This window comes from Salmo salar, chromosome 08 (genome assembly GCF_965601325.2).
Source record: "Salmo salar chromosome 08, fSalSal1, whole genome shotgun sequence".
NCBI classification, from domain to species: Eukaryota; Metazoa; Chordata; class Actinopteri; order Salmoniformes; family Salmonidae; genus Salmo; species Salmo salar.
In genome coordinates, this window is record NC_138298.1 from 11,906,086 (window position 1) to 11,929,853 (window position 23,768).

General features: G+C 45.7%; 2 protein-coding genes across 2 annotated transcripts in view; one reads left to right on the forward strand and one right to left on the reverse strand.

The window, feature by feature from the left end:
* The window catches only part of LOC106609934 (catenin alpha-2), a 767,831-nt gene that overhangs the window by 512,939 nt on the left and 231,124 nt on the right, over positions 1–23,768 (forward strand). The gene's annotated exons all lie outside the window — the stretch shown is intronic.
* On the reverse strand, positions 18,853–22,532 carry LOC123744184 (leucine-rich repeat transmembrane neuronal protein 1). The gene has a single exon (XM_045722645.2). It carries the CDS (start codon positions 21,172–21,174, stop codon positions 19,591–19,593), a length of 1,584 nt encoding a protein of 527 aa, XP_045578601.1. The 5' UTR covers positions 21,175–22,532; the 3' UTR covers positions 18,853–19,590.

The window sequence follows — 23,768 nt, forward strand, 5'->3', positions numbered from 1 at the left end:
GGCTCCGGACCGTAAGCCGTCTCAGGAGGTTCCGGACCGTAAGCCGTCTCGGGAGGTTCTGGACCATAAGCCGTCTCAGGAGGTTCCAGATGGTTAGACGTCTCAGGAGGTTCCAGACGGTAAGCCTTCTCAGGAGGTTCCGGACTATGGGCCGTCTCAGGAGGTTCCGGACTGTGAACCGTCGCCGGAAGCTCTGGACTGTGAACCGTCGCCGGAAGCTCTGGACTGGGAACCGTCGCCGGAAGCTCTGGACTGGGTACTGTCGCCAGAAGCTCTGGACTGGGTACTGTCGCCGGAAGCTCTGGACTGGGAAGGCGCACTGGAGGCCTGGTGCGAGGAGCCCGCACAGGGCTTACCAGGCTGGGGAGATGCACTGGGGACTGGGTGTGTGGAGCAGGCACAGGGCGTACCAGGCTGGAGAGACGCACTGGAGGCCGAGTGCGTGGAGCAGGCACAGGACGTACCGGGCTGGGGAGACGCACTGGAGGTCTGCAGCGTAGGGCTGGCACAACCCTTCCTGGCTGGATGCTCACTTTAGCCCTGCAAGTGCGGGGCGCTGGCACAGGATGCACTGGGCTGTGAAGGCGCAATGGCGACATAGTGCGTAGAGCCGGCACAGCATATCCTGGACCGAGGAGACGTACTGGAGACCAGGAGCGCTGAGCCGGCACATCCCGTCCTGGCTGAATGCCCACTCTAGCCCGGCAAATGCAGGGAGCCGGCAATGAGTGCACCAGGCTGTGAATGCGCACTGGAGATACAGTCCGTATCGCTGCATAACATGGTGCCTGACCGGTCACACGCTCCCCACGGTAAGCACGGGGAGTTGGCTCAGATCTAAACCCTGACTCCGCAAATCTCCTCGTGTGCCCCCCCCCCCAAAAAAATTTTTTGGAGCTACCTCTCGGGCTTCCGTTGTCGTTCTAACTCCCCGTATCGTCGTCGTTCCTCTCTTGCTGCCTCCATCTGCTCCCTTGAACGGCGATACTCTCCACTTCGCGTCCAGGGCCCTGCTCCACTCATGATCTCCTCCCATGTCCACTCATCCTGGCCACGCTGCTTGGTCGATTGTTGGTGGGTTCTTCTGCCACGATTGTTTGTAGAGAAGGACCAAGGCGCAGCGTGAGTATTGTTCCACATCTTTATTAATATGTGAAACTTCGCAAGACATACAATAAACTATAAACAAAATAACAAACCGTGACGACAGAGGTGCAACATGCACTATCTCAAAATAAGATCCCACAAACAACAGGTGGAAAAAAATGCCTAAATATGATCCCCAATCAGAGACAACGATAGACATCTGCCTCTGATTGGGAACCATATCAGGCCAACACAGAAATATGACATCTAGATAACCCACCCTAGTCACACCCTGACCTAACCAAAAATAGAGAATAAAAAGATCTCTAAGGTCAGAGCGTGACACCCACACCTTTTTCTCCCTGTGTGTCACCTGTGCTTCTCTGAGGGAGCGAGGGAGAAGAGGACGGTGGGGCAGACATATCTTCATTCATCACAGGCTTTGACAGATCTGACAGTGTGCATTGCCTCGCGGGTTCACCTTTCCATTCAAATGGGCTTAGGCCTCCCCAAGGTGAAACTGTGAGCAGTTAATTCTGCTGAGTGTGTGTGTGTGTGTGTGTGTGTGTGTGTGTGTGTGTGTGTGTGCGTGCGTGCGTGCGTGCGTGCGTGCGTGCGTGTGTGCACGCCTGTGTACGTCCGTGTGTGTCTTGTGGTTGTCTGTCTGTTTGTGTCTCGGTATCTGTAACTGTGTTTAGGTATGTGTGGGTGTGTATGTGCGCACAGACGTGTCTCTGTGTTGTGAAATAGCAAGGAGCTGCACAACCAAACACACACTCATCTAACATCCTCTTCATTGTTATCGGGGACCCTCGGGTTTCATTAGTAACAACTTAAACACAGACACTCACATCACTACTCCCACACACTGATCCCAACATTTCAAACAAGGAAATAATATTGGCCATAACGAACCATTGTGTTTTTCCTTTATCTTTTTCTATTTGCAGATGCTCACCCACTACTGTTGCATATGGATGTACTAGGCTGTTATCACATTTGTTTCAACAAACCACGGTAAAGATGATCACGTAACATGACCCCTGTAGTGTCAATTTACAACAGTTGTCATAGAAACTGAAACAATAACACAGTGTTAATGCAGTCGTTGTTGATACGGTCGGGTACTTCCATTGGCATTCAGTTAAAGTGCGATGGAGTAGTCTAAAGGTTCGTATTCGGTCCCATATCCCTAGCACGCAGTGACTGCTTGTGTCTCTAAAAACTCTTTTGGATACATTTTCAGTTTGTTTTGCAGCCATTTTCCCAGCAGAATAAGCCAAGAGCTCCATCCACAACAGATTGGCCAAGGACAATATCAGAGTTTAATTCAATAACAGAAAAGCTGCGAAAGTAGAGTTGAAAATGAAGATAAGGGAGGGCCAGGAAGGTCATGTTTGGGAAAGATTTGGTGAAGTGGTAAAAGAGGATGATAGCAGTGCGGCTATGGTACGTGTGATGATTGTGAGGCGCTATACAAATTCGACAGTCTCAAGATGGGGACTTCAAATAGGCCTATGGGGATGTCAATGGAACTGTAGCCTACTGTTCAGATGGGTTAAATGGAAACTGAAATCTGGACACTGACTGTAGGTCTATAACTTCTCACATAGGCTTAATATTAACTCATGCAGAATTAAGCATTGCATTAAAATGATACACCAAATGAAGGCAAAATGATGACTCGGGAACAGGAGTGGAGAAATATGATTTATTTATTTTGGCGTCTTAAGAGAATGTGAATGCTCAGTTAAATACCATCTGTAGAAGGGCTATCTTTATCAGCATCATAAACTCTGATAGTATTTCAACCAAATAAAATATGTGTCCAAGCCGAACTGAAATCTTATCAGAAACATGTTGGGTTGTTTTCACAGCTTTCTATTTCCTTACAACTGGTCAAACTGATATTATTTCCCTTTGTTTTGTTAGTACATTTTCTCCCCTGTCCCTAAATGTATTTGCTCCGCAAAAGAAGATGACATAGGAAACTTTACCGATGTCAACCAGATTGAAGCGTTCATTCTATCGATGTATTTAGTCATCTATGGCAACATATGACAGAAGAGAAGCTGTATATATCTAATTATAGATGTTGACTAACGAATAGCTTGCCAAAAATGTTGGAAATTATAATCAGAAACATATCTAAATCACACAAAACAAAATCATGCACCCCCTGACAAAAATTGTTCCACCTTTTTTGAATTTACCCTATAGCGCATTTTCTAAATTTACGGGTTAAGTTCGGGTGCGGGCCTCAGATCTTCACTTAATCATATAGTCGGGCAGTTGCAGATGGGTTATTAACAATTGCAGGCAGGTGGGGTGAACAAACAGCTGACCCATGCAACACTATTCTGTAGTCTTGTCTCTGACTAGACCTTTGACAGCCAAAGTTAATTGGATTTTGTGACTTTTGACTTTCTGTCAGAGGACGCTGTGTACGCGTGCGTGTATGTGTTTGTCCATCCAAAGTTGAATGTTATCACTCCATTGTTTAGTACTGAGGGGAGTTTTTCATAAACAGCAGCAGACAGTAGCATACCTTTACATATGTTATAAGGAGAGAGAGAGAGAGAGAGAGAGAGAGAGCAGTGTCTTAAGACATGAGAGAAACCATGTCGAGAGAGAGAGCATATCGTGTATACAGTGGAATACACTGAATCTTGCTTACATAAATGCACGTGCCTGTGTCAGTAGGCCAGTACACTACCAGCACATTCAGTGCCTTCGTAAAGTATGCAGACCCCTTGGCTTTTTCCACATTTTGTTATGTTACAGCCTATTCTAAAATTGATTAATTTGTTCTCATCAATCTACACACAATACCCCATAATGACAAAGCAAAAACAGTTTTTTGGAAATGTTTGCTAATTCTTTGCAGATCCTCTCAAGCTCCGTCAGGTTGGATGGGGAGGGTTTCTGCACAGCTATTTTCAGGTCTGCAGAGATGTTCGATCGGGTTCAAGTACGGGCTCTGGCTGGGCCACTCAAGACTTGTCCCGAAGACACTCTTGCATTATCTTGGCTGTGTGCTAAGGGTTGTTGTCCTTTTGGAAGGTGAACCTTCGCCCTAGTCTGAGGTCCTGAGCAATCTGGAGCAGGTTTTCATCAAGGATCTCTCTGTACTTTGCTCCGTTCATCTTTACCTCGATCCTGACTGGTCTCACAGTCCCTGCCGCTGAAAAACATCCCCACAGCATGATGCTTCCACCTCCATGCGTCACAGAAGGGATGGTGCCAGGTTTCCTCCAGACGTGATGCTTGACATTCAGGCCAAAGAGTTCAATCTTGGTTTCATCAGACCAGAGAATCTTGTTTCTCAAGGTCTGAGAGTCTTTGGGTGCCTTTTGGCAAACTCCAAGCAGGCTGTCATTTGTCTTTTACTGAGGAGTGGCTTCCGTCTGGCCATAAAGGCCTGATTGGTGGAGTGCTGCAGAGATGGTTGTCCTTCTGGAAGGTTCTCCCATCTCCACAGAGGAAATCTAGAGCTCTGTCAGAGTGACCATCGGGTTCTTGGTCACCTCCCTAACCAAGGCCCTTCTCCCCCGATTGCTCAGTTTGGCCGGGCGGAAAGCTCTGGGAAGAGTCTTGGTGGTTCTAAACTTCTTCCATTTCAGAATGATGGAGGCCACTGTGTTCTTGGGGACCTTCAATGCTGCAGAAATGTTTTGGTAGCCTTCCCCAGACACAGTCCTGTCTCGGAGCTCTATGGACAATTCCTTCGACAACATGGCTTGGTTTTTGCTCTGACATGCACTGTCAACTGTGGGACCTTATATAGAGAGGTGTGTGCCTTTCCAAATCACGTCCAATCAGTTGAATTTACCACAGGTGGACTCCAATCAAGTTGTAGAAACATCTCAATGATGATCAATGGAAACAGGATGCACCTGAGCTCAATTTCAAATCTCATAGCAAAGGGTCTGAATACTTATGTAAATAAGCTATTTCTGTTTTTTATTTTTAACAAATTAGCAAAAAACATTCAACCTGTTTCCGCTTTGTCATTATGGGATATTGTGTGTAGATTGCTGAGAAAAAAAATAATATTTAATTCACATTTTATAATAAGGCTGTAACGTAACAAAATGTGGTAAACGTCAAGGGGTCTTAATATTTTCCGAAGGCACTGTATGTATGCTTGCATCTTCAAGCCTGGATGAAAAGGGTATTGGGTGTTGTGTAGGGGGTTGCGCATCAGTCGGGACCAAAGACAATCCGCCGGGGAAACATTAGGATAACGTACCTGGAGTGATAAAAACCATAAGCAGGGAGAGAGTGGGAGACAGACAATGAGCCGGATCCAGGAAAAGTCCCCTCTGGGAGGATAGCCTCATTCAGTATGCCACCCGTGTTTGATCATGACCTTACTGTTGCATGTCCTTGGCGCAGAGCGCATCAAATGCCTTTTGGGGGATTGGAGGGTTTGAGGCTTCACAGGAGGCTGGCTCAGCCCGTTCAGCCTGCTTCATTTTATTGTGTTGTTTTTATTTTCATTCCACCTGACCTGATGGCTTCTGCAGCCCTCTTTCATCTCTCTCTATCTCTCTCTCTCTCGCTAAGCCCCTCGGCAAAGCACTCGGGCCACCATTTTGATTATGAAAGTGATTGAATTAAATGCTCTGAGAACTTGACACTCTCATGGATTATGATTGTTGGAAATTGTTAAACATACAAGGCCCCTATCCGTCTAAACGGATATCTAATCCCAAACCTTTCCTGTTTTTCTGCAACCCGCTCGAGTAAATTGTGTTTAAAGATTATAGCCCCCTTGCCCCTATATCAAATAAGTTCTGACTCAGACAACCGAGACCTATTAGGCCAATAATATTGGATATCATACACACAACACAAGACTGCATAGCACCTGTATTGATTCAAATGCAATAAATACTACTACTGGTATTGACCACAATCACAGAACCATCTATATGGAATGGCAGTATATGGAATGGAGTGCCAAAGGCTTTAAACTCAATGGTGAAAATAAACCACAAACAATCAAACAGGATAGGGGTCTTTCGGGGCCGTTGCTGGCCATTGTTAAAAAAACTTAAAAGAGAGTGCCGCCTTTTGGCCACTTCACTAGCAGTCTTTCTGTACTGGAGTACTGTGTGATCACATGACAAAACTACTGTGTGTGTGAGTGTGTGCTCTCACAACGCATTTGTCATCTTTGAGTGCCCGGGCTGTGGCTTTTCTAAATGTCAGCAGGGGTGTTAAGCAACCGTGTGTGCTTTTCCTCCCTTTCTTTCTCTCCACCTCCCTTGTTTCTGTATATACAGTTGAAGTCAGAAGTTTACATACACTTAGGTTGGAGTCATTAAAACTTGTTTTTCAACCACTCCACAAATTTCTTGTTAATTAACAAACTATAGTTTTGGCAAGTCAGTTAGGACATCTACTTTGTGCATGACACAAGTCATTTTTCCAACAATTGTTTACAAACATATTATTTCACACATTATAATTCACTGTATCACAATTCCAGTGGGTCAGAAGTTTCAATACACTAAGTTGAGTGTGCCTTTAAACAGCTTGGAAAATTCCAGAAAATGATGTCATGGCTTTAGAATCTTCTGATAGGCTAATTGACATAATTTGAGTCAATTGGAGGTGTACCTGTGGATGTATTTCAAGGCCTACCTTCAAACTCAGTGCCTCTTTGCTTGACATCAAGGGAAAATCAAAAGAAGTCAGCCAAGACCTCAGAAAAAGAATTGTAGACCTCCACAAGTCTGGTTCATCTTTGGGAGCAATTTCCAAACGCCTGAAGGTACCACATTCATCTATACAAACAATAGTACACAAGTATATACACCATGGGACCACACAGCCGTCATACCGCTCAGGAAGGAGATGCGTTCTGTCTCCTGGAGATGAACGTACTTTGGTGTGAAAAGTGTGAATCAATCCCATAGCAAGGGATCTTGTGAAGATGCTGGAGGAAACAGGTACAAAAGTATCTATATCCACAGGAAAACGAGTCCTATATCTGCCATAAAAAAGCCAGACTGCGGTTTGCAACTGCACATGGGGACAAAGATCGTACTTTTTGGGGAAATGTCCTCTGGTCTGATGAAACAAAAATAGAACTGTTTGGCCAGAATGACCGTTGTTATGTTTGGAGGAAAAAGGGGGATGCTTGCAAGCCGAAGAACACCATCCCAACCGTAAAGCACGGGGGTGGCAGCATCATGTTGTGGGGGTGCTTTGCTGCAGGAGGGACTGGTGCACTTCACAAAATAGATGGCATCATGAGGATGGAAAATTATGTGGATATATTGAAGCAACATCTCAAGACATCAGTCAGGAAGTTAAAGCTTGGTCACAAATGGGTCTTCCAAATGGACAATGACCCCAAGCATACTTCTAAAGTGGCAAAATGGCTTAAGGACAACAAAGTCAATGTATTGGAGTGGCCATCACAAAGCCCTGACCTCAATCCTATAGAAAATTTGTGGGCAGAACTGAAAAAGTGTGTGCGAGCTAGGAGGCCTACAAACCTGACTCAGTTACACCAGCTCTGTAACGAGGAATGGGCCAAAATTCACCAAACTTATTGTGGGAAGCTTGTGTAAGGCTTCGCAATACGTTTGACCCAAGTTAAACAATTTAAAGGCAATGCTATCAAATACTAATTGAGTGTATGTAAACTTCTGAACCACTGGGAATATGATGAAAGAAATAAAAGCTGAAATAAATCATTCTCTCTACTCTTATTCTGACATTTCACATTCTTAAAATAAAGTGGTGATCCTAACTGACCTAAAACAGGGAATTCTTACTCGGATTAAATGTCAGGAATTGTGAAAAACTGAGTTTAAATGTATTTGGCCAAGTTGTATGTAAACTTCCGACTTCATCTGTATATCCATATTGTTTTTGAGTGGAGTTTCCCTTTAAGTTTGAGCCTTCTCTCTCTCCCTCTGACTGTGGCCCCGCTCTCCAGTCTTCACAGCTGTAATGGGCTCCCAAGATTCAGCAGGCAATTCGGGTTCCCGCTGGGGCCCCAATGTGTTTGTTTTGGCCAGAACAAGAGCGGAGGCCTGTGCCGAGGAAGTCCCATGTCCCGCACTCTATCCCTGGAAATGTCTCTCTCTCTCTCTTCACTATCACACACTCTATTTTTCTTTCTCCCCCTCACTCTCTGTATTCCAGCTATTCTTTCTTTCATTCTCCTTTTTATCTACGGCACTATCTTTCCCAAAAGTCATGAGGGACTCGGGCACCACTTGGTGCTTGAAGGCTTATTCAAATGGTCTGTTTGTCCTCAGCGCCTGGCTTCTATGGATCTGACAGCATGAATTACCACAATGCATTTACTTTGCGTGACTATATATCGGTGCTAACTGCACGGTGCAGTCTTACAGTCGAAGATTAGCAACATGGCATTTTGTAGGATGTACAATGAAAATGCATTCATATGTTAATATTTCGAATTTGTTCTGTTGTTGTGCCATAGACAGGCTATAGACTTTCAGTAATGTAGAAAGAGTGTCAAGAGTCCAGTGTGTAGAGTGTGTTCATGTTATACTGTGCCAAACTATGGCCACCATTTTGCATGCATCCATACCTGAGTGCTTCATATTGGAGGGGACTTTTGCTTGGTGCTGCACACAATGAAAAACAAGCCATAGATAGTACCAAGGTCTTCATACCCGGCTCTCCCATTTAAAGCTGTGGGGTTGGTGACAGAATTCCCAGCATATTTTGATGTCAGGTGCCCGTAGATAATATTTTGGGGGGTGGGGTGGGTGGGGGGAATTATATTCATCCCCCTTTTTTTGTGGCGGGAAGGGAAAGGGAAGAAATTGAAAAAGCGATCTTGCAGGCTGCCATTATTCAGGACTCTGGATGGGACTGGCTGCTGGCTGAGTTGTATTCATAAATCTCTCACGGAGCCCCAATGAATGTAATCAGGAGACTTGCAGAGGACATAAATTGGCACAACACTCCATCTCGCTTGTCAACCGCAGCTTCGGCAGCCTCAACTATATAGGCCTATTCGGGGGTGGGGAGGGAGAAAAACCCACTTAAACTCGACCCAAAACATTCACATTCTGTGTGTGTGTGTCTCGCTCTGTATCTCTTTGATGCTTTTTGGGAGAGCTGACATTTTGAATTTGAGTTGAAGGTAAACAACAACAACAACGATAAGCTTCTGTCATTGTATAAGACCCCTGACTTTTATGCCACTTCTAAAAACAGACTCATTTAAGCTGTTGCTCCTCCCCTAGAGTGGCCATTTTGAAAAAGGGCTCATGTATAGGCCTAAATATTGTATCTACTTTGGGGTCACATTATTCATCTCTATGCAATATCTTAACAGTGGTGCCAATGACAGCAGCAATTGAAATCACACTTGTCGGACATTTTTACGCCCCCTGACTGTTTTCACCCACTTCTAACAACCAGGCTCCATTCATTTAATTTCTCTGTGCCTGTTTCTCTGTGATGGGCTGTCAGAGGTTAGGCATGAAGCGCACCATCTGCTTTAACCCAACACAGCTCCTGAGGCCGTCGTCTCTTGTCTCTGTTCTAGTTTCTCTTCTCAAGTCGTTACACACGCACACGCACACACACGCATGCCAGGCGGTCTCATCTGATCTCAGGGCAGTCATCTGTGGCGCTCTCTGGCTGCTCTCTCTGCTGTCCTTGAAATGATCCTAGGATTCTATGAAGGCCTGGACGAGTGTTAGAAATGCAACACAGACAAAGACACCCGACAGGCCCAGCAGACTGTTAGAGGGACGGTTTCACATGGTCCGCTCAAAGCCCTCTCCACTGTTCTGATCCATTACAAAGCACGAGATAAAAACACTGAATATATTCTAACCAGTTGGCCTATTCTCTCTTTCCCTTTTTTTCCCCATGTCCCTTTGCTGCGGCCCCATCTGGTTCGCTCTCCGATGCAATTTGTATAACAGGTAAGTCCACAATTTTGTGTAAAGTTTGAAGCCCATCCAAATGTAATCATATTACACATTGAACAAAATGAAGAGAGACCATATGCCCAATGGAATTCACGTTGTTACCATAAGCTCTCGTAAAGCGCCGACATCATTCCTTAACCTATCTGAAAGTGGGAGAATGGGAGGGGGGGCAATCTCATTGGCTACTGGAGAGATGCCAAAAGGGAGGAAAGGAGAATGAAAGGGATAGTGAAGAAAGAGAGGGAGAGAAGGAGAGACAGAGGGAGAGAGTGAGAGGGAGAGAGAGTGTATGTGAGGGAGAGGAATTGTAATTTGTTTACCATGACATCGAGAGTATAATATATGAGAGAATGATAAATGCGGTCTATTTTGGTTCGCCTATACTGCTGTGGTGTACTTAACTCTGTGTCCATAGAGTATAGAGGCTTTACCAGCTTATAGCCAATAACTAGATGTGCTGATTACTGCCCATAGGTTCGCCTTCATCTCCACAATGCTACAGTATAGCTTCACTTACCTCCAGTTCAGTCCATCTACGGAAGTGCTTTCTCAACGCAACGTCCAAAGCAAATGGAGACATTTGCCATAACTGCAGGCGCGTGTTGTCCTTTTATTTATGGAGTGTGTGTTTTTTGTTTTTACGTAGGTTTAACTTTAGAATGATCTTATTGGTCATGTTTACAGTAACAGTGTTCACTATGGCTTTCCATTTTTCCATATTTGCATATAAGGTGAAAATCCTTGGTTTCCTGGTATATGTTGTAGGTGGGAGGATGAGGGTGTGACGGCACCATTTGTGCCTAAAACCATTCTGAACATTTACTCTTGTTTTTACCTTTGCCATTCTTAGCCTGCACACGTTACACTCCTTATCATTCTGGAATGAACATACAGTATATTGTCAAAAGAACCCGGGCTTCATTCATTCATTCATTCATTCATTCATTCATTCATTCATTCATTCATTCATTCATTCATTCGGTATCTATGATGGGCTGTTGTGATACATGTATGGTGTTTTGCGCTACGATCCTGCTTTTAGCTAGGAGGAGGGTAGAGAAGACACTCGAAACAAAACATGGACGGGCTCCCTTAGTCACGCTGGCCCCGCACCACCCCGAGTTCCCATCAGCCTTCTTCACAGTTTTGTGGGTCACTGATTGTCACACACTGGTGGTTTTGGCACCGCCCTTTGTTTGTTGTTGTGCAGATCGTTGGTAAACATGTCCAAGTACCCAACAGGCTTTCAGACTGTGTCCCCCAACAATAGAGTTGGTGTTTTGGTCTAAGGGCTCAAGTGTGATGTCATAGGGGGGTTGACGGGCCGTGACTGGTCTGCCGTGGTTGACTAGATTTCACCCCCCTGAATTGACTAGTTTGCTTAAATGAGCCACATATGGCATTTCTTGTGGTTTTTATGTGGTTTAAGATTGTGGGTCGATTGCAGTCGTGTGTATGCAGTACTGCAGGGATCAACAACTAGATTCAGCCGCGGGACGATTTTTTCTGGAGCAGATGGTCAGGCGGCCGGAATATAATTACAAATAATTTGTAGACTGCAAGTTGACCGCAAGAAGCCCAAGCAGATACAGATTTGACGAAAACATAATCGTTTCAAACCTTGCTTACATTTGTATTTGATCGCATATAGAGTATCTCTCCATTATGCATGGGAATACTTTAAAATCACTTGGAGCTGATTTGCTGGTGCAAATAGTACTGTGTGTGCTTATGCGTCTGTGTGCGTGCCTGCCTACCTGCCTGCATGAGTACCTGCGTGCCTTCCTATGTGTGTACTGTATACAAGCATGCACAATTGTGTTTCTCTACAATATGTGTAGGCTATACATGACCATTATGGATCAATCTCATCACGTGTGGGCGTATACAATATATCCTGTTACAGATGGTATTTACTACGCTAGTATGCACCGGTTTTGTGCCTTTGGGGGGCTAATTGATCAGTTCTACCAGTCGCTTTCATCTTGAAATATTCAACACGGAACAAGACACTGAAGTGAAGCTAAACATTTAACAAATACATGTTTAACACAATTACTGTGTTGGCACATTTAACGCTATGTTGAGAGAAAAAAAAGACAAATCAAAAATAAGCTGTCTGAATTCAACCTCAATGCACAACATGACAGAATGCACTTGTTGTTTTACTCTGTCCAGGGAATGGATATCTGAAAACAACTCGCATCAAAACAACAGGATTTGAACTCCGCTTGACCTGATTCTATCATATCCATGTCCATATGTATGGAGTATGGATCCAACATGAAGCTTCCCGGGCAACCCCGGATAGAGCTTATAGTATTCCAGCCGAACCATAGAGATAATATCTCTCTCTGTATGATCAAAACACTTGTCATAATAGCTCTCTGCTCTCTGCTCCATATCTGATAATACAGTATATATTGTAATCGCAGTTTATAAGTGACTCTTTGGACTATAGACCCCCACAGAATCAAGCCCAGCTGTTGCCATGTTTTAGCTCACTGGCTCTGACCCAGCTATTCTATCATCACATTTTATGCACCACCGGATGTTAACAATAGTATACACACAGTGTCCACATGAAGTGTAGTGGTTATGTTGTCATACACACACACACACACACACACACACACACACACACACACACACACACACACACACACACACACACACACACACACACACACACACACACACACGTACGTACACACATTGCCTTTCTGGCTCACTGTCTAAATCAGTCTATATGATGAAAACAGAGCAGTACCGCCTGCGTGTCGTAGCTAGCCTACACTCACACAACCGCCCCTTGTAGTGTATATGTAACAGTGTAGGTTCCGTCCCTCTCTTCGCCCCAACCTGGGCTCGAACCAGGGACCCTTAAACACATCAACAACTGACACCCACGAAGCATCGTTACCCATCGCGCCACAAAAGCCGCGGCCCTTGCAGCGCAAGGGGAAACCCTACTTCAAGTCTCAGAGCGAGTGACGTCACTGATTGAAACGCTATTAGCGCGCACCACCGCTAACTAACTAGCCATTTCACATCGGTTACACTCACCCCCCTTTTGACCTCCTTCTTTCCCGCAGCAACCAATGATCCGGGTCACGGCACCAATGTAACAGTGTAGGTTCCGTCCCTCTCTTCGCCCCAACCTGGGCTCGAACCAGGGACCCTTAAACACATCATCAACTGACACCCACGAAGCATCGTTACCCATCGCGCCACAAAAGCCGCGGCCCTTGCAGCGCAAGGGGAAACCCTACTTCAAGTCTCAGAGCGAGTGACATCACTGATTGAAACGCTATTAGCGTGCACCACCGCTAACTAACTAGCCATTTCACATCGGTTACATATACACGAAAACGTGTAGTGTATTCAAGGTTTAAAAAGGCCTCTAAAGTTTGGAATTTCTACTTAAAAATGTCAGACTTCATTTGCCGTAATGAAAAATGCATCAACCCCTACACATTTTTTTCCATTAATCCACATAATAATTCACATTTCCTGTTGCTGCAGGATTATTTCACTGTTATAGCAAACTGGCTCAAGTTAAGATCCTACATCTGTACAACATTAGTTAGTGGCTAGAATACAATGGAACGGAATAGAATGTGGTGACGAGAAAGACAACGAGAAGTGTGTGAGAGCACTGTGAGAATCAATGATGATCATTCCAATATCGATCCTGATAAACCATTTAAAATGAAGTATGGACTCAGCGCAGGCCCACACGCTGTTGTCATCGTAAATCATCAGTGGCCCCACCACGCACCGCTGCAACCCGCCACTACTTCGTGATTTTGCCACCTATCCGATTATGAGTGGGTGTGAGGCGTTTATTATGCATGGCAGGCCCCCAATGAAAAAACAGTGGGCACCTGGTCGAAACCCTGGTGCACAGAACGTTAGGGTAATTAATTCGTTAAGCATTATTACCATGGACTTTACGCACACACGAGGACACACAGACGGATGCACACACACACACACTTCCCCTAACCACTACCCTCTCCTAATCACACGACGTAAACCATTTCCCGGAGGAAAAGTGATTGGCTTAGAGCACGCCGAGTCTCTGTCTCTGTGAATGTCACGTAACCACTCACCTTTACAACGCAGTCGATGACGATGTCCTTGTAATCCCTCACTCTGACGTGGATTGAACCCGCAATGTAAACCCTTGCGGAGGACTGCTGCTGACCTGACTGACTAGTCACACATCAGTGTGTCAGTGGTGTTTGGACCATAGAATTAGAATGATTCGAGTGGGAACCTCTATTCAGGTCAATTATACCACAATGTGTGGACAGGCGGAAATGTTGAGTGTCTTAATAGGAACATTATATTTCTATGGTTTGGAGCCAACATTTATGACACCCTCCTGACCGTCATTATACTCATGCGTATCGTTCCTACTAGAGTAGCTAAAGTAGTAGAACACGGTATTATCTCTCAGGGGGAAATTTGCTTTGCTGCAAAATCACCCATTAAAACACAACAGATGTTCCACAGGAAGTAGGACACATTATACACAATGAGCCACACGTGGCCTATGACGTGACCCTGTTGGTTGGGGTTTGTGTTACCAGATGTCTATGGCTCCTGTACTGTATGAATGACCCTGCCGTTTAAGGAGTTGCACTGTGTTGGTCAGATGGGTTGTGACCCTGTCGTTCAAGGTGTTGGTGTGTGTGTGTGTGTTACATGTGTTATCCAGATATGTCATGTGATGTATAAGTCTGTGTTAGCCGGATGGGTTGTGACAGCCGTGCTGTGTTTAACATGATCTACGCTAGCTGTTAGCTGTTAGCTGTGCTGTGCTGTGTGTTGAGCTCTGCTGGGTCTGTCTGTCTGCTCTGAGAGGTGTGGGGGTGACCTTTAAAGTTATCTCGTGCCATCCCTGTTCACACATAGTAACATCCTGCAGTCTGTCGTACCCTATGTGGGTGTGTGTATGTGTTCCTCTTTTCTTTATGTCATTCCAACATCCTCTCTTTTAGTTTCGGTAACATTTTGTTCCAACACATCCTGTTCTCTAACACAGTCTTCGTCATTCACATACCTAATGGCTTGATCTCTTTCTTGTATGCACACACAAGAATGCATGCACACATGCGCATACGCACACACACAAACTCACACACACACACACACCACACACACCACACACACCACACACACACACACACACACACACACACACACAGACACACACACACACACACACACACACACACACACGTCGCTTGGAGACAGGAGATTCGAAACCTGTTAACAAGTGCATTACCCAATCACCACACATCCCTCCATCCATCCCCTCTGCTCTGCTTTTCAACACAGATCTGCTTTTCAACACAGCTGTGCTCTCCGACGTACAGAAACCATTGTCACGCTCCCTCGCACAATTTCCATTTCAAACAGAACCAATATCAAACTTTATCCCCCTCCGAAACCCCCCATCCCCAGATACGATGCGAGCGGAATCGCGGCCGATCCGCCCCTTTCTCTCTATTCTCCTCCATCACCATTGCTAATTAGCTGCCATATCAATAATGCAGTGCCACATAAATAAACCATTATTATTTTCTCCTCGCCCTCCCATAGACGGTCAATAGCCGTAGCATGGGCATGTAGAAAAATGTCGAAGAGTATGTAATCGGTGATCAGAGGATCATCAGGTGATCATGGAAGCGAGTCCATTTGGTAAGCCAGTCATCTGTGTTAGTATCGATTTTGCTAAGTGTCATCAATCAGGTTGTTAATAATGGGAGGTTATAGGAGAGGTGATATGCCCTGGTGGGGCGATGACCCCTTGTCTGAGACGGTCAACAAACACCTGCAGGTTTTGGTCCTTCCCACAGTGTCAAATAGAGGTAGAGAGAAAGAGGGAGGGATAGAGAGGGGGGAGAGCCCTGTGGGTGCATCCTGGAGTCTTAAGAACAACCCTTTCAAATATGCAGACCCCTTTCCTTGTCCCTGCCTCCCTCCTATCCACCCATCGCGTGTTTAAAATACTGAAACAAAATGGAGGAGCCAACAGTAGCCTGTGTGTCAAGGCATCATCGAATATTTATACAAATAAATCAGGACAACACAGCCTAAATATAGGCCCAGCAGTTTGCATGATTTGAGGGGCTATCAGGAAAGAAAATGAATAAGACAGAACGTAAGAGAATAAGATAATAAGCAAATGACTATCAGTATATCGCATATCTCACATCTCGCTATGATGTGTCTGTCTGCCCTGCTCTGCTCGGCTGTATCGGTCGGTGGCTAGCCTACTTAGCATACAGATGTCATGCCTAGTTATGATTCACGGCCTTTTTGGATTTCAAAGTGGGCCGCCCGGTCGGGAGATATCATGAATACGAAGTAGATCATGAATCTGAAATGGCAAATTCCGCCGGTTGTTGTTGTTTTTCTCTCCACACAACAACAACAAATGACTGCACATTTTAGTTGAGTTGTTGCTCCCGGCTTGTTGCTATTTTGGTTCTTCTTCTGGTCTAGTGTTCCACTCTGTGAAACGCCTCGTATGGTAGATATCAGAATAGATTTAGGTTGGTACTGTACAGTTTACGCATGGCACTGTATACACAAGAGTTTTAGTGGGCATGATATTGTTTAACTGCAACCATTCACCCTTTTGGCCTAAATATGTAGTATCTTAGTTGGACCACCCTGTTGCAGGAAATGTAAAACTTGTTGTGGATTTGAGGTTTTAAAAATGTCCACTTTCCGACCATATTTTTCCTTTTGAAAAATGGATCAACCCCTACAAAATTGTCGATTCATTTTAATCCACGTAATAATTCACATTTCCTGTTGCTGCAGGATTATTTTCCTGCTCAAATTAAGATCCTACATCTATATACAGGCTATAGTTCAGGCTTTAGTACAACAGTAGAGGCTTACATAGCCTATACAAAAGGCTGAAGGGAAAAAGTCTGAGAACCTTTTTAGTTAGCGTTTGATAATATCCCAGCACCTCATAAAGCACAAGCAACTATACATTTATATGAAAGTGAAGGTATCACAATATGCATAAGGTACATCGACAGTGTTACATACAGTATGTCATTGGTTTGTTTGAATGTATCTGTCTGTTTGCTGTTTCCATCAAGGCAGGTGGTTGAAATGCAGTGATTATTTGATTTCATGTTAGAGGCATAATGATTTGACCTCCAGGTCGGTACAGTATGTTAAGTAATTGCTTGCATATTATTATATTTGTTTGTGTCATGCTACTGTAACTCTGCAACATCACTCAAACACACAACACACCCCCATTACACACATACTCTACACCCAGTTGAGCCATTTAAACACACGCGCGCACACACACACACACAAATGGATAGATCGGCCTATTTTTGCCTCTGTACAAATATATGTGGAGTAGGACGTACACACACACACACACACACACACACACACACACACACACACACACACACACACACACACACACACACACACACACACACACACACACACACACACACACACCACACACACACACACACACACACACACAGGCTTACACCTCAGACACTACACACTACTCTCACTGTTTCTGTCTCTGTCTCTTTAGTTACAGTAACAGCATGTGCACAGTGTAATCATAGAAATATAGAAACACAGACACAGTAGGCTGTGTTTACTGATTTCAGTCACACACACAGCAATATACAATCACACACACTCGCATGTACACACACCACACGTACTCATGCAATCATACTGTGTCACTGTGCAGAAGCTTTGAGTCTAGTGTATTTTCTCCCTCCCTCCCTCCCTCCCTCCCTCCCTCCCTCCCTCCCTCCCTCCCTCCCTCCCTCCCTCCCTTTCCTGCTGATGTTAGGACACTAGAGAGCAACCTACACCTTCTTTCTGCGGCCTCTGCAATCACTCCTTTCCTTAGCTATCACTCATTTCTCTCCCCCTAGCAGCACCTACATGTCAATTGTTGACTGGTGCAAGAGACCAAACCCTCTGTCGACGCATCTCTCACTCACACAATGAGGAACAACCAGAGAGAAAAATATAAACCAAAATAGCCTTGTATTGAAAGAATAAATGTTTCAACATTACACGCAGAACATAGTCAGGAAATCCATCGGCCCGGACATGTGTCATGTCATGTGTTACCGGTGTCTCTTTAAGAAGGATAAAAGCCCACATATTCAATTCTTCATCTAGCTCCTATTTTAGAATTAGTTTTGATTTGAATCGTGTCGGGCTAGGCATTTTCCTCCTCCTTTTTGATGTGTCCCTCGCGGTGAAAGGATGGCAAAGCTCTAGCATGACAGCCCAGCACCAGTGAAGGAAAAGGCAAGGCAGAGCTTTTCAGCTCTCTCAGACGATCATGATATCTCTCTGCTTCTGCCTGTGTCGTCTGTGGGAAGGTTTTAGACGACATACGAATTTGATGTGAAAATACGCCACCTGATTTAGAAAAGGGTCAGATCAATTTCATCTAGAAAGGATAGAGGAGAGGGAGGAGAAGTGGGAAGGTGGGGGAAGCAACCACAACATCTATAGCAAGCCAGCACATTGAATACCCCCCCCTCCCCCACTCACAAATAGGTAATGAGGGATCAAGAAAATATCTGATATTCAGATTGGAGAGGGTTTAACATTTGAAATGATGTATGGCTAGGCTATCCCTCTGGCCCCTTGTCTTTTTACCCAACTAAAGATACTGCAGTAGGCACGCCAGACAAATGCTCTTTCTCTTCCAACCACCAACGCGAGCACTGCATCTCTTTTCATAATCGACCCCTCTCCCAAAGGTTCCTTACAACACAAGGGCTTTACTGTGAATAGCAATTCATTTATTTAAACATGATATTTTTTTCGTAGTTTACAAAAGAAATAGGATAGCATCTTGCATCTTTTTTTTTCCACTCTTGCATTTTAAACATATTTTACACTGAATTTATAATCGTATTATTTTTTTTTTATAATCCAATTTTGCAATCTTTATGTATTTTCTTTGTTGTTGTCGTGTTTTCATTGTTGTCGTTGTATTACCACAATAAAAATGGTGTGTTTATGGCTGGCCAGTGTGTCCCCAGTCGGTCTTTAGACAATAGCAGAATATCCTGAAGTAAGAAATAATATCCACTCCTGGTGTAGAGAAGAAGAAGAAGAAACCGTTGGTGCCTACAAACATAGTAATCCTCTCTGGTGATTCTGTATAAAGTCAACATAATATTCCATCTCTGGTGGTTCTGTTTGTCAAGTCAACAGGCAAAATAGAGTCTGGTCTCCATAGTGTCCATAGAGGCCCTTCAGATCCACAGCAATAAATCCACAGTCTCAGTCAGTCCTCCACCCTTCTCCTTCACAGTAGGGGGCGAGCAGCACAGTGCGACGCAGTGTAAATAGTGTCCATAGCAGGATCCCTGGTTCAATCCTCATTTTATACAATCCCAACCCACCCAATATATCCCATATATCCAAAAAGGGTCTCTGTAAGTAGTCCATGTTATCCACACAAACACACGTAAACACAGACATATCCATACACACACACACAAGGGCCAGGTCAGACCTCGCACTCCCGGGACGGCTGCTGCTGGCAGGTGCAGGAGCCATACTCGTTGATAATGACCAGGGCCCCCTCGATGTGGTTGGGCTTGTAGTCGACGTAGTACTCCGGCGTAGACATGGTGGCCATCTGCTGCATGCTCTGCTTCTGCTTCTGCTTGCGTCGATGGCTGCTGAAGCACTGGCGCACCTGCCGCACGCCCGCCGGGAAACACTTCCAGGTCACGTAGAGCATCAGCACCACAATGAGGAAGGAGAAGATGAGCGCCATGGTGCCCGTCACCACCTTGTGGATCTGCATGGTGCTCTCTATGTCGTCGAGGTTAGCCACGGTCACCGTGAAGGAATTGGTGACGACTGCGCCGCCCTCGGCGGCTGGCGGATCGTAGGGATTGGCCGTGGGGCCGCCCCAGGCCTGGTCCTTGGCGGTGTAGCCTGGGTACCAGCTCATGGTCGTGGTGGACTGGTCGCCGCCATCCTCGCACAGCTGGAAGGCGTAGACCGCATCCAGTACGTCCTCGCCCTGCGCCACGTCCGGGCTGGAACACAGCAGCTGGCTGTCCCGCTGGCCCTGGAAGGCGCTCAGCCACTGGGCCAGGGCACACACGTTGCGGCTGCATTCCCACTCGTTGCCTGCCAAAGTGATGCTGCCCAGGGACGACCACGAATCCAGGATGCGCTGCTCCACGGCCGTCAGCCGGTTGGCATCCAGCATGAGGGCCTTGAGGTTGGGCACGCTCTCGAAGACGTGTGGCTCGATGTATGCTATCTCATTTGCCGACAGGTCGATCTTCTCCAGGAAAGGCCAGGTCCAGTCCAGGGTGCTGACCACAACGGTAGCTCGGTTGTTGTGCATGTAGAGCATGCGCAGGGAGATGAGGCGGGGGAAGTGGGCCAGGTTGACTTTGACCAGCTCATTGTGCTCCAGGTGCAGCTCGGTGAGCTTGAAGAGCCCAGCGAAGGAGTTCCGCGCCAGGCTCTGAAGCTGGTTGTAGCCCAGGTCCAGGAACTGCATGCTCCGGCAGTCCTGGAAGATCCTCACTGGGACAAACTTGAGGGCGTTGTAGCGCAAATGCAAATTGGTTAGCTTCCTCAGGCCGTGGAACAGGTCGGGTTCCAGCGCCTGCAGCCTGTTGTACGATAGGTCCAGGATGCGTAGGTTGGGGAGGGGCCTGAAGGTGCCATTGGGCAGGCTCTCGATATGGTTGGTGCTCAGGTCGAGTTCCTTGACTCGGCGCAGTCTGTCAAAGGTGCCCTCCTCCACCACGTCGATGTTGTTATGATCCAAGTAGAGCCAGGTGAGCTGCGACAGGCCAGCGAAGTGGCCCTCGCGCAACTCCGTCAGGTTGTTCTCGCGCATGGACAGGCCCAGGGCGCTGCTCAGGTTGCGCGGAACGTCGGTGAGATTGAGCCCCTCGCAGTAGAGCAGCTTGCTGTCGCAGCGGCATAGCCGTGGGCAGACACCCTCCACTGAGGGGACCATTTTGAGCATGATGCCCAGCGAGCACCACAGCAACAGAATCAACCCAGGGGGCTTCCTCAGGGGCCACTTTAGGTACAAGCCAATTAGAAGGAAATCCATCAGCCTGAAAATCCTTGGATAGATCCGCAGAGAAAATGTCCATTGGAATCGTTCCGGTATTATTCTGTCATGGTTCACATCATAATTTGTAAACTCTCCCCGGCAGGAAACCAGCTCTCGTACTTTTTTTGTATTCCCTTTCTTGTAATGAATTGTGTTGTGCGTGTGTTTTTTTCCCCAAGGTATTTACTTATAGAAAGGAGGAGGAATCCAATGTGGGGGGAAAAAAGAAAAGAACAGGGTAGAGGGATAAAGGGCAAGTCACTTTGCTCATGTTAGATATCAGGGGGCAAGAGGCGAGCAGAGGGGGGTAAAAAATGCTTTCTTCGTCGAGCGATCGCATATGAAAGGAATCCTACTCACCCCTATCCAGAGACGGACAACCCCTATTCAGCGACTCCCTTTGTGCCCGCACTAATTATGTACGAATCTAAAAAAGGACCCCAGTGTGGTACAAATTTGCCACCCCCCCCTCGTCCTTTTCAGCCAGGACACCAGATCCTGGCAGGCTTACAATGTCTTAGTTCTCCTCGAGTGAAAGAAGCCAGAAAAGACCCAAGGAATCCAAGTGGATGCTTGTTAGGAAGTGCAAGTTCCCTGCTCGGCTGCATGCATGAGTGTCGTGCCTCCTCGCTCTCTCTCGCTCTCTCGCCCTCCTGCTCCTCTGCAGTCACTGCTACTGCGATGATCCGGAGAAAAACCAAGCCAACCAAGAAAGGAGAGGAAAAAATTACTCAAAACTCTTTTTCTTCTTCTTACCCCCTCTCGATAAAGACTGGTGGCCGATCTGTCAACACAAATTACCGTCTGTCACTTGAAGTGATCACTGACCTGCACGGCTTAAATCCAGTCAGCTCTGTCATTATTGTTTCAGTGACCGACCGGCGCGCTTCACAAAAAATGTATTGGAAGAATAACGATGGGTCTCTCTCCTTCTCTTATCTCTCTCTCTCTCTCTCTCTCTCTCTCTCTCTCTCTCTCTCTCTCTCTCTCTGTTCCCCCTTTGATTTTCTTCCTATCTTTTTATCTCCTGTGAGAAGCCCCTTGACTCCTGCGTCCTCTTGTCTTTTGGGTTCTGTTCATATCCACTCGTGTTGTTAGTGGTGTTTTTCCCTTGTCGGCTAGAGGGAGTTTGCTGGTTGAGGCTGGACGGCTGAGATGCTGAGGAGGCTGCTAGTAGGGAGGCAGAGGCGGTGTGTGACGGGGATGGAGAGGAGAGGCAGAGCACTCTTCACTTCGATCCCTCGCTTGCAGCAGACTAGTGTACTGGCAGAGCATGCAGAGGCACCGTCTGTTCACTGAGTGTCGTAAGCCTCTCACAATTCAGACTGGCCCCACACTCTCTCTCTCGGGCTTGTTCGTTCCACTCACTCACTCACTCACTCACTCACTCACTCACTCACTCCCCCCCTCTATATCTCTCTTTCTCTCTCGTTCAATTTTTTTCAGTGTTTGAAACGTTTCCATATTCAAAAGGGGCCGGGCTTAAAACTGGGGCTTTATTGAAGCACAGAATCTCTCTCTCTCTCTCTCTCTCTCTCTCTCTCTCTCTCTCTCTCTCTCTCTCTCTCTCTCTCTCTCTCTCTCTCTCTCTCTCTCCTCACTCACCCTCCCTCCCTGTAATGAATTGAAACAAGCCATCTACAATATCTGCTACTTCTCTTCTTGTAGAATCCAGTCTCCCTCATTATTGCAGACTAATATTCCACTAATGATTGAAAGGGTGTTCTATATGCGTTCTATCCCTCCAGCTGAGAAATGTTCCAAACTCTTGTCTGAACCGATGGGGCTGATGCTGAATAATTACAAAGCAATACAGATGTCATAATAATAATAATATTCATGATTTGTGATCGAACCAATGATATTGACACATTTAATGGTAAATTACTCAGCTTTACACTTTATTGGGCCTCATCTGAATATGGTGTACAGAGCCTTTGGAAAGTATTCAGACCCCTTGATGTTTTTCACATTTTGTTACCTTACAGCCTTATTCTAAAATGGATTAAATAAACAAAATCCTCAGACATCTATACACAATACCCCATAATGATGAAGCGAAAACAGGTTTGTAGAATTTTTTGCAAATGTATTAAAAGTTAAAAACAGAAATACCTTACTTAAGTATTCAGACCCTTTGCTATAAGACTTGAAATTGAGCTCATGTGCATCCTGTTTCCATTGATCATCATTGAGATGTTTCTACAACTTGATTGGAGTCCACCTGTGGTAAATTCAATTGATTGGACATGATTTTGAAAGGCACACACACCTGTCTATATAAGGTCCCACAGTTCACAGTGCATGTCAGAGCAAAAACCAAGCCGTGAGGTTGAAGGAATTGTCAGTAGAGCTCCGAGACAGAATTGTGTTGAGGCACAGATCTGGTGAAGGGTACCAAAACATTTCTGCAGCATTGAAGGACCACAAAACAACAGTGGCTTTCATCCTTCTTAAATGGAATATGTTTGGAACCACCAAGACTCTTCCTATAGCTGGCCAAACTGAGCAATCGGGGGAGAAGGGCCTTGGTCAGGGAGCTAACCAAGAACCCGATGGTCACTCTGACAGAGCTCTTGAGTTCCTCTGTG